Below are 17,780 nucleotides of genomic sequence, written 5' to 3'. Positions count from 1 at the left end.
TTTTCCCCCCATCACGTTCCCTGCCTCCACTCTGTGTGAACCCTGGACAGCTCCCAGATTTCTCCACTAGACTTAAGCTTGAGATATTTCCTCAGTCCCCGTTATTTCTATTCATTTTCAAGGGGCCTCAGATTAAGATCCTTAGTGATCTCCATCTACATGAAATTTTACATAGTGTTACAAAGACAACATGTACCCTTATCACAATATACCTTCTGTGGTACCCTACGAATTCAAATTTTTGTAATCATAGCTGACATTTAATATGTTCCAGGCACTGCCTGAAGAACTTTATATGTATTAATTCACTTACTCCTCACATTAACCCATTTTACAGATGAGGAAGTTGAGGCACAGAGAGGTTAGGACACTTGTGCAAAGACACACGGGTAGTAAGTGGTGGAGTCAGAATCAAACACAGTGTCCCAGGTCTTAACCAACTCGTTCCCCTTTTATATATTCTGCAATGATCTTCCGAATAGCACAGTTATATTGCATTGAAATATTTGTGTTAAAATTAACTTGTTTAATGCCAACCTCAGTTCTTTATCATGCATAAGGATCATACTTTTTTCTGTAGCTTGGGTTTGGTATCTTTAACTTTTTAATGTACTGACGTCTCACAAAAGGAAAAAGGTGCAGCTTCCTCAGCCTTGAGAGGCCCTTGCTCAGAGCCAAACCAAATGATAACAGGAGAGATTTTGACTCTGGTGACATCTGACCTGCTTCTCTTCTCCTTGCAGGGACCTGTCGTCAGTGCCCCCAAGATGCTTCCTGTGTCAATGCCACTCACTGTAGCTGCCACCGTGGATACATTTCTGAATCCAGGCAGCAATACTTCACATACCCCTTGGAGATATGTGAAGGTAAAGGGGTAATTTTCAAATCACCTAGAGGTAGATGTGGAAAGAAGGCAGGATAAGGGCTTTGAGGAGGTAACAATAATATGCAATACTGAAAACTCTGCCAACTCAACCTTCACCAAGAAAGAAATTCTTCCATGAAGTCAGAAAAGTGGGCTCTTCCAGAACCTAGTTAGGTCTCAATTTTCTCCTCCATAATGTAAGGGTAATAATGCTGACCTCATGATAGCAGTAAGGGGTTTGAATAAGGTAATAATAAATGTAACCGTACTTCATGAATCATAAAGCATTGTGCAATTTTTTGTACAATTTTTTAAGGAGAGAGATTATGTACTGAAGTCATGGCAAAGAAAGAATAAAAGCTTGGGCAGAAACTTTTTTTAATATAAAGTCCTGTGGTCACCTAAGACGCAAGATGCTGCCTCAACTCAATAATTTAAATGTCCAATTCTATGGAAGAATAAACACTCTAGAGTTGAGTAAATATTAGGTTTTTCTCCTTTCCTACTTTTCAACCTCCCTCCTGGTTGGAAGCCTACAGTTGGGAGTAAGGTGTATAATTGGCTTCTCTCCTCTTTCCCCACGTAACATTCTACTTTCCTTCACCCAATCTTGCAAGAGTTGTAACCTGGCAGGGAGATGAGGAAAGGGGAGCAGGGAAGTTTTTCCTTGATGATACTATTGTTGCTATTTAGTCTCTATGTTCCTGAGATACAGCACTTTCAATCGTGACAGCTTTTGTGGGTTATTTGAGGACAATTCCCCAATCACTCCCCTGAAATTCCCCTGATAACAGCAAATTCCTCCCTACACCTTACTCATCCTGGAGGAATCCTGTGTCTTCTTCAGCTTCTTCCTGATAAAGTCCGTTTGCCACTCCATGTGGCCCTCTCTGAAAGAAACTAAGCAACCCCACACCCAAAACTTCTCACACATGACTTACATCTAGCTCTTGGGAAATATACATTCACCCTTTGCCCAAGAAACTTGAGATAAGCAGGTGCAGCAGATCTTTCTTTTCTGCCCAAGTGGCTCGCTCACTATTTAGATTTTTCAGGAGGAAACAGGCACCAATCAACTGGGTCCCCATAAAATGCAAAGACAGTGTAATTAGCTGAATGAATTCCTTAAAATCCCTCTCTTGGATTAAGATGAAGAGAAAAGCACTCACACACACTTCTCCTCTTGGGTGGAAGTAGAAGGGCTCACAGGACAGCATCAGTTCTCTCCAGATAAATCCTTTCTCTCTTACTTACCAACTCTTTTTAAACCCTCATATGAACAAAGGCTATAAAAATCATATGGCCAGATCCCAGACATCTCCTTCTTTGCAAATATTGCATCATAGCTTGTTCCTCACTTGAAATGCTCGCCTTGTGCTTTTTCTAATGGTAGATCATGAATCATCTTTCCAGTTCCTACTGATTCAATGGGCTTATTCTAATTTTCTATTTCTTCTTGGAATAATTTTTATTATTTATAAGAAATCACTTATTTTCCCTAATTTTTAAATCTGTGACCATAAAGTTGCATACAGCATTCTCTTATGGTTATTTTAATCACCTCCTTGAAACTGTGGTATGTTCCCCTTCTTGCTATTTTCCATCAGGTTTTTTCATCAAACTTGTGTGGGTTTATCTGTCTTATTGGTCTTTTGAATTTTTTATCCTTTCTACTATGTTTTTTGTTTTGTATTTTATTGATTTCAGATTTAATCTCTTCTTAATTTCTTTTTTCTGGGTTCTTAAAATGAATACTTAGATGCTTTATTTTTTCACCTTTCTTTCTTAAAAATAAAGACATATAAGGTTATACATTTTCCTCTGAGAACAGGCTTAGATATATTCTACAGGATGAAGTATTCTTCTTATTGATCTGTGGATGGTTTGTAATTTCCTTTTGATGTTTTTCTACTCCAAGAATTATGTGGGAGGGTGCTTCCTCATTTCCAAAAAGTTAAGATTTTTTGTACATTTTTGCATTATATATTCCTAATTTTATTAGATAATTAAAGAATCATTTCTACTTTTAAAAAATTTATTAGGATTTTTAAACTAATGGCTGAAAATCTCTACTTTTTAAGTTTTTATTAGAGATATCTTTGTGGAAGCATATGATTGATTTTATGAAAGAAAATATATATTTTATTTTCAAGGAATATAAAATTCTCTCTCTCTGCATAGGCTTCTATCTCTTTCAATTTCTATTTCTCTGTGTGTGTGTGTGTGTGTGTGTGTGTGTGTGTGTGTGTGTGTGCACATGCGAGTGACTTTGTCTGTCTCTCTGACTTTCTGTATATGTGTATTTATTGATTTTATTTACTCATTAATTTCCCCATATCTTTACTTTTTATCCACTAGATCTTTCCTCTGTTTGTATGTGCTTATTGATTGTGATATCCAGTTCTTCTCTACTCTTATTTATTTTTTATCTACTAGTTCCGAGAGAAGTGAATTGAATATCCCAGTATAATTGTATTTTGATTTGTTCTTGCTTCTTACATTTCTACTTGTTTGTGCTTTCTGTATTTATCTATGTTGTTTGGTGCATACATATTTGTGAATGGAATATAATTTTCTTCATAAAATATGTTAAGTATCAATACATAGTTTCCCTCTTTACCTTGTTTAGAACTTTGAACCTTAAATTCCACTGAGTCTGATATTAATATTATACATTGTTTTATTTCTGTTTGAATTCTCCTAGTATCTCTTTGTGCACCTCTTTATTTCCAATATTATCAATCTCCTGAAAACAGTATATAGTTGGGTGTCATTTTTTAGCCCATTGTTCCACTTATCTACTGCTGCATAATAAAACCCAAACTCATTGGCATAAAACAACCATTTTATTATGCTCATATGAGTCAGGAATTCAGACAAGCAAAACAGTGATGGCTCTTCTCTGCCCCATGATATCTTAGGCCTCAGATAAAAGGCTCAACTGGCTGGTGGTGACTCAAACAGTTGAGGGTTAGAATTATCTGAAAGCACCTCTCCTCACATGTCTGTGCCTGGGATGGGATAACTCAAAGACTGAAATCATCTAGGATTGTCAACTGGAGCCCCTATGCTAGATCCCTCCATGTAGCTTCAGCTTCTCACAGTTGATGGTTGAATTCTGAGAGGTAATGTCTCAGCATGGAGATTCCAGAGAGTGAGGCTTCCAAGAGACTCAGGCGGAATTTCACGTTTTTTTATGACCTTGTCTCAAAGTCCTATTGTAACACTTCTGCAATAGTCTGTTGACTAAAGTAGCCCTGAGCACACTTGGACACAAAAGGATAAGACAATGTGCCCACATCTCAATGGAAAGAGTGTCAAATAATTTGGAAGCCACGTTTTGAAACAGCCGCACTCAATATTCTAGTCTCTATTTTTTTCTCTTTTTTTCCTAGTCTCTATTTTAATAGAAGATTTCCATTTATACTTAGTGTATATTAGTCCATTTATATTTAGTGTAATGGCTGACACAGTTACTCCCACGGTCTTACTTTACATTTATTATTAATTTTATATTATTATGATTTCCTCATTTGCCTTTTTCTTTTTTTTTTGCATAGGATTTTTTTAACATCTTTATTGGAGTATAATTGCTTTACAATTGTGTGTTAGTTTCTGCTTTATAAAAAAGTGAATCAGCTATACATATACATACATCCCCATATCTCTTCCCTCTTGCATCTCCCTCCCTCCCACCCTCCCTATCCCACCCCTCTAGGTGGTCACAAAGCACCGAGTTGATCTCCCTGTGCGGCTGCTTCCCACTAGCCTTTTTCTTATTTGTGTTTGTTTTATCAAGTTGCTATTAGTTCCATTTTTCCCTTTATTTATTTAGAATTTCTACTATACTTTTTCATACTATTAATGGTTACTTTCTCTTTTCTTAATTTCATAATCAAACACATATTTCTCTCCTAATATTTGAAACACTCATCAATTATTTTTCCCACCAGGTTGCATTGTTTTCCCTATCAAGATGCTTAATTTTACCCTTACTTCCCCTCTCCCAGTAAAGAGACGACATCCTTAAAATACTCTTATTTTACTCCTCTCCTTTCCTCCTCTTCCTTCCAATCCCCCCCCATGAATGTTAATTTTATTTCAACGTTCATTGTAAAACCCTGCTTCCTCTTCCCTTCATCTTCCTCCAAGTTGAGGTTTCTGTACTTGCTAATTTAATACTTGTTAACTTGTTTGCTTGGAGCATTTCTTCACATGTTTTCTTCAAATTGGGTACATGGGTAATATCTCTGTCAATTATTGTATAACCTCACCTTTCTTTTACTCCAACAAGTAAATTCTATCTTGCCTGTGTAGAGAATTTTTAAACTCCATCCTCTTACCCCAGTAATCCATCAATACATATCCCAGTAATCACAGAAACTGTCTTCAAGTTTACAGGTTTGCAGTTGGGAATTCCAATACCAGACTGAGTCTCATTCCTTTGTAGTGAATTGTAACTACTTTCTATCTCACATTTTGTAAAGTTTTTCTCAGGAGACCATCTTTACTTTTCATTGGTTAAGGGTATGTCACAGGACAACCCTATCTGAAAGGGAGGTTGAGAAAGAGAGCACCTGAGAAACGGGAACAAGATTGCCATGCTTGGCCTCCCAAACAAGGAATAGCTATTGAGTAAGCAACAGCATCAGCCACACTATGTCACACTCTGAAAATCCCAAATTCCGTGTTTCCTGTAACAGACAGGGAAATCACACATTTTTACTTCCCACTTGACATCGTTGTAAAGGGGCTACAGTGACCCTGAGGACTGGAGACATATTGATTTAACAAAAACATTCTAACTCAATTAGTTAGTTTAGCAGATGTATTAATCTGCTCAGGTTCCTATAACAAAATACCACCGGCTGGTGGCTTAAACCACAGAAATTTACTTTATAACAGTTTTGGAGGCTGGAAGTAGTCCATGATCAAAGTTCTGGCAGATTCTATTTCTAGTGAGACCTGCCTTCTCACTGTACCTTCACATGGTCTTTCCTCACTGGGCATAAGGGCAGAAGCAATGGTTTGGAGTAGCACTCCTGTGTCTCTTCTTATAAGGATGCTAATCCTATCAGATCAGGGCCCCATTCTTATGATCTCATTTAATGTCAATTACCTCCTAAGAGGCCCCATCTCCAAAAACAGCCACACTAGGAGTTAGGGCTTCAACATATGAACTGGGGGTAGGGGAGAGATACAAACGTGGTCAGTATCCCATCTATATGCCCTTGGCATTTTTCATTCCTTCGTACACCAAGTCTGAGGCTTTCTCTGGCCACTGAAGACCACTCAGTCCACGCTCAGGACAAATGGAAGTACTGGAGAGTTTACATCCCCTGGGAACATTCCTCCACCAATAAATGATAAGATTTTGTGGATAAATACCCCAGCTCCCTCACCCCTCAGGTAGGCTTACCTGAAGTGCATGCTCTACACTGCCTCTCAGAGGTTCCCAGAGGAATTGAGCCTCAGTCGCCCACAGTAGAAATTTCCTGGATAATACCCCCTTTATTTTCTGCCTTCCCCTCCCTGTTTCATTTCACCATTTCCGTTGCAGTGTTTTCTGGGACCATCTCCCAAATAAGGTACTTGAACTTGAATCCTTGTCTCAATGTCTGCTTCTTGGAGAACCCAACCAAAATCAACGAAGAAAGGAAAGAACAAAGACAACTATTACCTTAACTGAGTTGTTTTGGAAAGCCAGGATAGACCCTGGTGGAAAGGATATAGCTTCTGGCACATATTTAGATGTTCAATAAATCTTTGTCAAATGAATGACCAAATTTCTCCTTTGTGTTCCAGATATTGATGAATGTAAACCACGCATTAGTATATATTGTGGTGTGAATGCTAAATGTCAGAATACGAAAGGAAGTTTCTACTGTCACTGTAACGCTGGATATAAACTCCTCTCTGGGAAAACACAATTCAGTAATTCCAGCGAGAACACTTGTCAGAGTAAGAAAATTCTTGTCTTCTTGTCTCCTTTTCTAATTTTTAATTGAGTCTAACACCAGAAAATATATACTTGTGGTGGGGCCAAGACATGTCTATTTTCTGGAGGGAAACAGGTAATGGAAAGAGCAAGGGGAAAGGAAAGAAGGAAGTTTAGAGAAATAATGGGGTTAAGAAGCCAAGTGAGGGTGTTCCCTGGTGGTCCAATGGTTAGGACTGGGCACTTTCACTACCATGTCCCCGGGTTCAATCCCTGGTCGGGGAACTAAATCCCACAAGCAGTGCAGTGCAGTGCGGCAAAAACAAAAAAAGGAGAAGAAGAAGGCAAGTTGGAGATGGAGGTGACAGGGTTGTGACTGAGACAAGATTCTTTGAATTGCAAAGTAAAGAAACCCACTCAGGCTAATTTAAGCAGAAAAGATGAGTTTATGATAAAGATGCGTGGAAACGTCTTGGAACTCAAGGGCAAGAATACAGCTGGGATTCTGGAATGAACTGAAGCTGGGGACCAAACACTGTCAGGGCACCCCAGTCTCTCATACTCTGGGCCTGCTCCTTTCTTCTCTTTCATTGCAAACTGCCTTTTCTGACTCCTAGTCCACAGGACAGGAAATATGGCCACCAACAGCTCCAAATCTTACCATTGTTAATGATCCAACCACCCAAAGAAGGATCAATTGATTCTCTCTTGGACATAATTGCATATTACTTGGAAATGTACAAAGTGGCCCAATTTGAGTCATATGCCCACCCTCAGATCTGTGACCTTGGATAAACATGATCACTGTCATAGAAATCATATAGATGGAGAAGATCTATACATAAGAAACATGGGACTTGGCAGACTATCCATGAGGTATTGACTACAGTTGAAATCATAAGAGAGAGAGTCTTTAAAGCTAAATTCTAGGAACCTGATTTGTGGAGAAACAATAATACTGATAGATAATATTTATTTCATTTGTACTATGTGCCAAGTACAACACTAAGTGCTTTACATTCATTATTTCATTTATTACATGAGGTAAGCACTGTTATTACAGATAAAGAAACTGAAGCACCCAAAAGTTAAGTAACTTGTTCAAGGTCTGCCAACTAATAAGATGATTTTTAACTTAGGTCAGCTTATACTGAGAGTCCACACTCAGCCACTTGCAACACTGCAACATGGGTCTCAGGGAAGCCATAAAAGGGACAAAGCATGCTTTTTTTGGTGCAATAATAATAATAATAGTAATAATCAGTTATTCCTCTTTATCAGTCAAGATCAAGCCTGGAAAACAGAAACACACTAGGTCTTTTAAACATAAGTAATTTCATATAGAGAATTGGTGCTGGTGAAGGAAGAGCTGAGAAGTCAAAAGGACAGTGAAGCAACCCAGGAATTAGCAATAGCAGAAATCTGTAGCCATCCTACACCTAGGGGAACAGAAGAGGAAGTGGTATTACCAGGACCCAAAAGCTGGGTCCATCTGATGAGAGCTGGAAATTTAGAAGATATACAGCCCTCAGAGGGCTATTGCAAGGATTAAATGAGATAGTACCATTTAAAGCATTTAGTGCAGTACCTATAAGTATTTGCTAATATTGCTAGCTTTTCATCTGATTCTCAGGAAAACCAAACTAGGTTAACACTCCTGCTCCAGATAGAAAGGTCTGGGAAAGTTCAGGTTGCTCTTTAATATCAAGAGTATGGGGCTTCCCTGGTGGCGCAGTGGTTGAGAATCTGCCTACCAATGCAGGGGACACGGGTTCGAGCCCTGGTCTGGGAAGATCCCACATGCCACGGAGCAACTAGGCCCGTGAGCCACAATTACTGAGCCTGCACGTCTGGAGCCTGTGCTCTGCAGCAACAGAGGCCGCGATAGTGAGAGGCCCGCACACCGCGATGAAGAGTGGCCCCCACTTGCCACAACTAGAGAAAGCCCTCGCACAGAAACGAAGACCCAACACAGCCATAAATAAATAAATAAATAAATAAATAAATAAATAGACTTTCTCTCTCTAAAAAAAAAAAAAAAGGAGTATGTTGTCCACCAATGGGAGGTGCTCCTGCAAGATTCAAGCCCAGGTTACCCTATTTCCCCAAGTCTCAAGCTGGAGCCCACACCAGGGTCTTGGAGCTGCATGTGCTCCAAATGTGAGACTGAGGTCCAGGTGGGGAAGGTGACAGAAATGAGCACGGGGCGTGTAGGAAGGGGTTGCTGTGCCGTTAAGTCCACCACTAACTTAGACAATCAATAAATAGTTGTTAAATGAATTAATGAGTAAATGAATGAAAGAATATGATTGAACCCAAAGTGAATTAGTGTTTTACTAGGCAGCAGGCACCTCTGTTGACAACGTATAAACAGGCTGAGATTTTGCCTGGGTTATGATGTTAATCTGTTAAACTCACCTGATCTTACAAGAAAGAGAAATGCCTTAGTTATTTTCCTAATTTTAAGACATTTTCTAATTTTAAGAGCTCTTTTATATGGATTGAGTCCATCTAGGGTTCGTTATCGCCAAGGTTGGTAGGTCCAAGAAAGCCCTCACAAAAAAAGTATGCCACTTTCTGCCAAAAGCATGTTTTTCTACAATGAATGTGGTTTCCAATAACAAACATTTTCAGACTCAGGCTGTAAGTAAAAGTTCTTGAACTCTTAAGACAAAGCCTTCAATGTACAGGAAAACTCTTTGCTCTTTTTAGCAAATAGACTCAGCTGAAAACCAAGACACAGAATAAGTATAAATTTAACCTCAGTATGATGGTAACGGATATGTAAACATTTGCTAGACTTTCCTCGTCTTTCTAAAATAGAGATGATTATCCTCACAACGTACAATACAAGAAGCAATATACAAAGGTCCCATTAACAGATGAAGATCATAAACTGACATTCTAGTCTCAGTTATAATTCCCAGCCAGGATGAATTTTAAAACCTGAAGCACCTAATTTTCTGTTTCCTCAGCCATTTCAGTTATAATGTTCAGCCAGGTCTGAATGAAAGAATTTGGAGCTTACAATTTTCCACTTCCTCTATGCCAAGGTATCTCTACCACAGCAGTATTGACATTTGGGGCCCCATAATTCTTTGCGGTCAGAAACCATTCTGTGCATTGTAGGGCGTTGAGCAGCATCCCAAGCCTCGACCCACTAGATGCCAGTAGCATTCCCCACCCCAAGTCATGGGTGACCACCAAAAATATCTCCAGCCATTGCCAGTGTCCCCTGGAGGCAAAATCACTCTAAGTTGAAAAACATTGTTCTATGCCACAACAGGGATTTGGACTCTGATCCCCCAAAAGAGCAAGGTCTTGGAGCTGCAAGGTCTTGGACCTTGTTTCCTTGTCAGGAAATATAAAGTGTATGAGTTCAGACCTTCTAGATGCAAAGTTACCCACCTTACCTGCCAACCTCTCCACACTTTTACTTTCAATTCCTACAATAACATCCTCTGTTGTCTTTTTCAGAAATCACCCCCTCAGAGACAACCAATAGCACAAAAGAGGTGAGTGGAAGCTGAATCCTGGAACCTAGCCGGGTAACAAATATTTACAAATCTCAAAGCTAGCAAATGGAGGTGAATACTATATATTATATGTGTGCTATATGTCATATACTATACATATGATAATATAGAATATATGATATATATTAAGACGACATATTTTGATATATGTTAATTATAATATGTGTTAATTATATTATTATGTTATCTAATATGTATTATATATAACTATGATGTATACATGTATATCACTATGTTTATTGCTACATATCTCACTATAGAGATAAATAGATACAGTGTGTATGTATATAAGGGTGTGTGTGTATGTATATATAGGTATGTGTGTGTCTGCCCCCTAAAGAGAAGATCTATCCCAAACCAAGAAAGACAGACTAAGCAAGACTGTATTAGGATATGCTGAGCTGTTGTAACAAAGAGACCCAAATATCCAGTGGCTTTAAAAAAATGGATCTTTATTACTTTCTGACTTATCAGTCCAGAGGCAAGGAATCCAGACTGGTGAAGGGATTCTGCTCCATGAGGCCATTAAGTGTACCCATGGTCTTTCCATACTGTTACTCCATCATCCCCTGGCATCTTGTCCTCAACTGCATAGCCAAAGCTGGGTTGCTGCAATGCTGCATTCGTACTGGTGGATAGAGGGAAGAGGGGGTCCAGGGCAAGTTCTCTGGAGTACAAGGTGAAGAGAGGAGAGTAGAGAGAGGGCCTCGCTCCTCATCTACTCACTATATGATATGCTAATAATGTCAGGATAACTTCCTTGAGACATGTCTTTTTTCTTTCTTTCTTTCTTTCTTTGGATGCGTTGGGTCTTCATTGCTGTGCGCAGGCTTTCTCTAGTTGTGGCGAGCAGGGGCTGCTCTTGGTTGTGGTGCGCAGGCTTCTTATTGCAGTGGCTTCTCTTGCTGCAGAGCACAGGCTCTAGGCACACGGGCTCAGTAGTTGTGGCTCATAGGCTCTAGAGTGCAGGCTCAGTAGTTGTGGCACGTGGGCTTAGTTGCTCCGCAGCATGTGGGATCTTCCCAGACCAGGGCTCAGACCCATGTCCCCTGCATTGGCAGGCAGAGTCTTAACCACTGCGCCACCAGGGAAGTCCCTAGAGACATGTCTTAAGGTGACAACCCAGAAGTCGCATATATCATAGCCAAACCTAGCACAAGGGAGGCTGGGACAATATGGTCTGTGGTTGGGTAGCATGGCCCACATAAAATTTGAGGAATTCATTCAATTATTAAAAGTAGGAGGGGGAAATGGATACTGTAGGACAAGTAAGAGAGAGAAACCAAAAACTTCCTGATAGGTAGTAATTTAGTGTCTGTAAGCTGACTCTGAATTTTAACAAAGAGAACGATCCATGTCTCTGAGAATCTATAGTCTAGCAGAATGGACTTGTCCCTTATTTGCCCTACTCCCCACCCTCACCCTGCTCTACTCCAGAGAAACTGTTCATGCCTTGCCCTCCCAAGCTCCAGGCCTCCAAGTACATGCTGTTCTCTCAACCTGAAACTCCTTTTCCTAGTTCCTCACCTGGCTGGTTCCTCCCACTCTTCCTTACTCAAGACTCAATTCAGGGGACTTCGCTGGTGGTGCAGTGGTTAAGAATCCACCTGCCAATGCAGGGGACACAGGTTCGAGCCCTGGTCTGGGAACTAAGATCCCACACGCCTCAAGGCAACTAAGCCCGTGCACCACATCTACTGAGCCTGTGCTCTAGAGCCCGTGCACCACAACTACTGAAGCCCATGCACCTAGAGCCCGTGCTCTGCAACAAGAGAAGCCACCACAGTGAGAAGCACACACACTGCAACGAAGAGTAACCCCCGTTCGCCACAACTAGGGAAACCCCGCACGCAGCAATGAAGAACCAACGCAGCCCAAAATTAATTAATTAATTAATTTTTTAAAAAAAGACTCAATTCAGGTGTCGTGTCCTCCTGGATGACCTCCCTAAACTCCTCCATCTTAGTTAATATCCCCCCAGTATGTTCTCACAGTAGGGGATGTGGGGTTTAGAAGTGTAGACAGAGGTTTGAATCCCAGCACCACAATGGCAAGTGACATGGACAAAATGATGACCTCTCTGTATTAGGGTTCTCCAGAGAAACAGAACCAATAGGAGAAAAGATATAAAGAGATTTGTTATAAGGAATTGGCTGACAGGCCCCGAAATCTGCAGTCGACAAGCTGAAGACCCAGAAGAGTTGACTGTGTAGTTCCAGTTTGAATCCAGAGGTCTGAGACCCAGGAAGAGCCGATGTTTCAGTTTGAGTCTGAAGGAAAAAAATGATGTCCCAGCTCAAGGCTGGAACTGTCAGGGAGGCAGGAGGAAAGTCCCTTCCTCAGAGTTCTTATTCTAGTCAGGCCTCCAACTGACTGGATGATCCCCAGCCACATCAGGAAGGACAATCTGCTTTACTTCATCTCTCCATTCAGATGTTAATTTCATCCAGAAACACCCTCACAGACACACCCAGAATGATGCTTGACCAATATCTGTGTAACCCATTACCCAGTTAAGTTGAAACATAAAATTAACCATCACGCTCTTCAAGATCAATTTACTCATCTGTAAGACGGGGGTGGTAATGGCACCCTTGGATAGATGAGCAGGTTAGATGAGATAATATATGTGTAGTATTTAGCACAGTGCCTGATCCAGAATACATGTTCCATCTATGTTATCCATCGTTATCTCCATCAGACTGATAACATTCACATGGTGTGCTGTCACCCTCTAGACAGTGAGCTTCTTGAGGGCAGGAATCAGACCAAGCCCACATTGGGAGTTCAGCAACTGTTCATTGAAGTAATGAACAAATAATCATGTTATCAACAGGAGCATTTCATTATAAAATGTCATTGCCAGGTTCCTCAAAAAATTAAACATAGAATTACCAGGTGACACGGCAATTCCAGTCCTAGGAATATACCCAAGAGAACTGAAAGCAGGGACCCAAACATATACCCGGACAAAAGTATGCTTCAAAAAGATACATACACCCCTATTTCATAGCAGCACTATTCACAATAGCCAAGATATGGAAACAACCTAAATGTCCATTGACAGATGAGTGGATAAAGAAGATGTGGTATATATATACAATGGAATACTACTCGGTCATAAAAAGAATGAAATAATGCCATTTGCAGCAACATGCCTGGACCTAGAGATTATCATACTAAGTGAAGTCAGTCAGAAAGAGAAAGACACATACCATATGATATCACTTGCTTGTAGAATCTAAAGTATGACACAAATGAACTTATTTACAAAACAGAAACAGACTCACAGACATAGAGAACAGACTTCTGATTGCCAAAGAGGGGGGAGGGCAGTAAGGGAGGTATGGAAGGAGAGTTTGGGATTAGCAGATGCAGACTATTATATATATTGTAGAATGGATAAACGACAAGGTCCTACTTTATAGCACAGGGAACTATATTCAGTATCCTGTGATAAACCATAATGGAAAGGAATATGAAAAAGAATGTATATAAAACTAAATCGGGGCTTCCCTGGTGGCGCAGTGGTTGAGAATCCGCCTGCTAATGCAGGGGACACGGGTTCGAGCCCTGGTCTGGGAAGATCCCACATGCCACGGAGCAGCTGGGCCCGTGAGCCACAACTACTGAGCCTGCGCGTCTGGAGCCTGTGCCCCGCGACGGGAGGGGCCGCGATAGTGAAAGGCCCGCGCACCGCGATGAAGAGCGGTCCCCGCACCGCGATGAAGAGTGGCCCCCACTTGCCTCAACTAGAGAAAGCCCTCGCATGAACCGAAGACCCAACACAGCCAAAAATAAAATAAAATAAATAAATAAAGTAGCTATAAAAAAGAAAAGTGCTTTAAAAAAAAAAAAAAAACTAAATCACTTTGCTGTACAGCAGAAATTAACACATTGTAAATCAACTATACTTCAATAAAATAAATTTTAAAAAGAAGAAAGCAGGGACCCAAATAGATACTTGCACACCTATGTTCTTAGCAGCACTATTCACAATAGCCAAAAGGCAGAAATGGCCCAAATGTCCATCAACAGATGAATGGATGAATAAAATGTGGTATATCCATACAGTGGAATATTATTCAGCCATAAAAAATGAAGTTCTGATTCCCACTATGACATGGATGACCTTAAAAACATTATGTTTAGTGAAAGAAGTCAGACACAAAAGATCACATAGTGTATGATTCCATTTGTATGAAATGTCCAGAATAGGCAAATCCATGGAAACAGAAAGCAGATTCGTGCTTTCCAGAGGCTTGGGGAAGGGAGAATGGGGAGTAACTCTTTAATGGGTTTTATTTGGAGATGATGGAAATGTTTTAGAACTACATAGAGGTGATGATTCCACATCATGAATGTACTAAATTGTCACTAACTTGATCCCCTGGGGATCAAAGTCGCCCCCAGTTAAGAACCACTGGTCTATTTCTAGAAACCTTACCACTTCCTTGTTGGTAAAAGATGTTCATAATAACTAACACTTATATGGTGTTTACTAGGCACAGACACTGTTCTAAAAACGTAGCATCTCTTCACTTATTTAATCTTCCCCAAAACTCTATGGGGTCTTAGTTCTGTCCTCATTCTAAACAGGGTACCTGAGGCACAGAGCAATTGAGTGACTTTCCCAAGGTTGCTCAGCAGGTGAATGGTGGGGTCAGGATTTAAACTAGTTGTCTGGCTCCAGCACCTGTTTTTTTGTGTTTTCTTCTGACCCTCTGGACGTGGGACCTATCAGATTGGATTTTTTTTTTAATTCTTTATCTCTTCAAAGCTGCAACAGGTTGTTGAGAATATCGAGTCACTTCTCACCAATAAGACTGTATGGGGAATGGAAGAGGGGAGAAACATCACAGCCATGTTCACATCTATTCTCCAGAAAATTGAATCGGTTGTTCTAGAAACTGCCTTGAAAACCCCAGACCAAAAACTCCAGAAAGTCCAAAACCGTACTGTGGGTAAGAAGACAATAAGGCATGATATACACAGGGTATGGTTACTAACTGGGGTCTGGATTGAGCAATTAGAAAAGTAAATAAGTACTGCATGAGTCCATTAATATAAAATTCTAGAAAATGCAAACTAATCCATAGTGACAGGGAGGAGAGGGCAGGTGAAGGGAGGAAAAAAGGACATGAGAAAAATTTGGAGAAATTGTTGAGAGTGATAGAAATGCTCTCTACCTTGATTGTGGTGGTGGTTTTACAGATGTATACACTCAGTGAAACTCATCCAGTTGTACACTTTAATACATGCAATTTTTTGTACATCAATTACACCTCCACAGAGCTGTTTTTAAAAATTGCCAGTGGGGGAATTCCCTGGTGGTCCAGTGGTTAGTACTCGGTGCTTTCACTGCCAGGACCCAGGTGGATCTGGAAACTAATATCCCACAAGCCGCCCGGCGTGGCCAAAAATTTTTTTTAATAAAAATAATTTTTAAAAATTAAAAAAAATTTTTAAATAAATAAAAATTGTCAGTGGTTTCTAATCCTGAGTCTGGGATTCTGGCTTGAAGTTAGGTTTTTGGTTTTTTTTCAACCAGTGCTTACTGGTTACAGCACACGTCACAGTGATGCTACTTAAACCATCCCAGAAGGAACATCTTACTACATATTTTTTAAATAAAAATACTTTTATTAGGGAATTCTCTGGTGGTCCAGTGGTTAGGACTCGGCACTTTCACTGCCGGGACCCGAGTTCGGGGAACTAAGATCCCGCAAGCCACGCGGCACAGCCAAAAAAAAAAAAAATACTTTTATTATACTAGTCATACATATTCATTATATATCTATGTGATGAGATGATATGTCAATTAGCTTGACCTTGGTAATCGTTTCACTATGTATATGTGTGTGTCAAGTCTTCATACTGTACACCGTAAATATATACAATTTTTGTTTTTGAAAATAAAAATAAATAAGATACCATAACAAAGCCAAGTATTAAATTTTTAAAAAATTAGGAAAAAACATGTACACAAAACTAAATTGAACCCACAACCCAATCCTCCAATCTGATACCCATGTAGGTACATGTCTGATGAAGAGACACATGTTGGTTGTGTATGTTACAATTTACATACGGTTGCACAACCTGCTTTCTCACTCACTACATTACTAACATCTTTCCGTGTAAATCATATACATCATCATTACCTATGTTACTGTCTTCAATGGTTTATAGAGTTACATTGTATATATAATTTATTTATACTATAATTTATTTATTTCCCTATTCTGGTAAGTGCAGGTTGTTACCAAACAACCCTGTGACAAAGACCATTGAAAATTTATCTGTGTGTATTTGTTTGATGTTTTCTTAGGATCAATTCATAGAAGAGGAATTGTTAGGTCAAAAGGAAAAAAACATTTTATAGACTTTTGATATATATCACTATATTGGCCTCCAGAAATGCTGTTTGCGGTGCTTTTTATTCAGCTCAGAGATGTCAGTGTATTTGTGTATGCCTAACTAACAATTTTGTTTTACCAACTTGCATGATAAAGTACTTTATACTCTATAAAAATAGTAATCTTTTAAATTGTTTTAATAAAATAAAATTCAGTGCCTAACCTTCCTGGAAAACCAGAATCTGGACAATTTCATTCAAAATTAAACCAGATTACAAGTAACTCTCATCTTTCCTGATTTGGCCAGTTCCTAATTGTTTAATCGATGACCAGTACCCTTACCTCAGGGGCTTTTTAGTCTCCTCATCTATAAAACAAGATAATAATGCTGCATATAATACACTTACAACTAGGGCTGGTAATTGCTATAATTTTCATTATTCTACTTTCCACTCTTTAGTATTATAAAGTTCCATTTAAATAGTATCATTTTTTATATTCCTATCTACTTTATAATAGTATCATTCTTTAAGTGCTATTTTGTTACTTGCTTTTTTTTAACTTTTTAAACATATACAAAAGGAGACATAATTAGCCTACTGCACTCAACATCCAGATTGAATAATTTCCAACTCATGACCAGTCTCAGACTGTCTGATTTTTAAGATAAATATTTTCATGAACTTATTTCCTGCTCTTTTTTTTTTTTTTTCTTTTGTCCACGCCATGTGACTTGCAGGATCTTAGTTCCCCCCACCAGGGATCAAACCCGTGCCCCCTGCAGTGGAAGCGTGGAGTCCTAACCACTGGACCACCGGGGAATTCCCTTATTTCCTGCTTTTCTGTGACTTCATTTTTATTGGAAGCGTGGTTCCCCATTAAAGAGATAAGCCATAAATTATTTAATCAATTCCTTCTTAAACGTTTAGGTCACTTCCCATTTTTCACCGTTATCATCTTTGCTGCTGTGAAATTAGCTACATCTTTCTTGTAGCTAATTCTGCCCTCTTATCCATGACTGATTTCCTAGAATAAATTCCTAGAAACAGAATTGTTGCTTCAAAGACAATATGCTAGAGAAT

The 17,780-nt window shown here is 39.5% G+C and overlaps 1 protein-coding gene across 7 annotated transcripts in view; it reads left to right on the top strand.

Moving 5' to 3' along the window:
- Window positions 1-17,780, top strand: part of ADGRE3 (adhesion G protein-coupled receptor E3) — a 130,438-nt gene that overhangs the window by 97,723 nt on the left and 14,935 nt on the right. For 6 of the 7 annotated variants that reach the window (XM_082380572.1, XM_082380573.1, XM_082380574.1 and 3 more), the window contains 4 exons: window positions 744-866; window positions 6,671-6,826; window positions 10,281-10,318; window positions 15,120-15,303. In XM_082380572.1, coding sequence (XP_082236698.1) covers window positions 744-866; window positions 6,671-6,826; window positions 10,281-10,318; window positions 15,120-15,303 — 501 coding nt within the window. The remainder of the gene's footprint in view (window positions 1-743; window positions 867-6,670; window positions 6,827-10,280; window positions 10,319-15,119; window positions 15,304-17,780) is intronic. The other variant, XM_082380575.1, reaches the window with a different exon arrangement.

This window comes from Balaenoptera borealis (genome assembly GCF_965194805.1).
Source record: "Balaenoptera borealis genome assembly, chromosome: 2".
NCBI classification, from domain to species: domain Eukaryota; kingdom Metazoa; phylum Chordata; class Mammalia; order Artiodactyla; family Balaenopteridae; genus Balaenoptera; species Balaenoptera borealis.
Note: the sequence above shows the minus strand (reverse complement) of the source record. Positions and strands in the feature narration are given on the sequence as shown.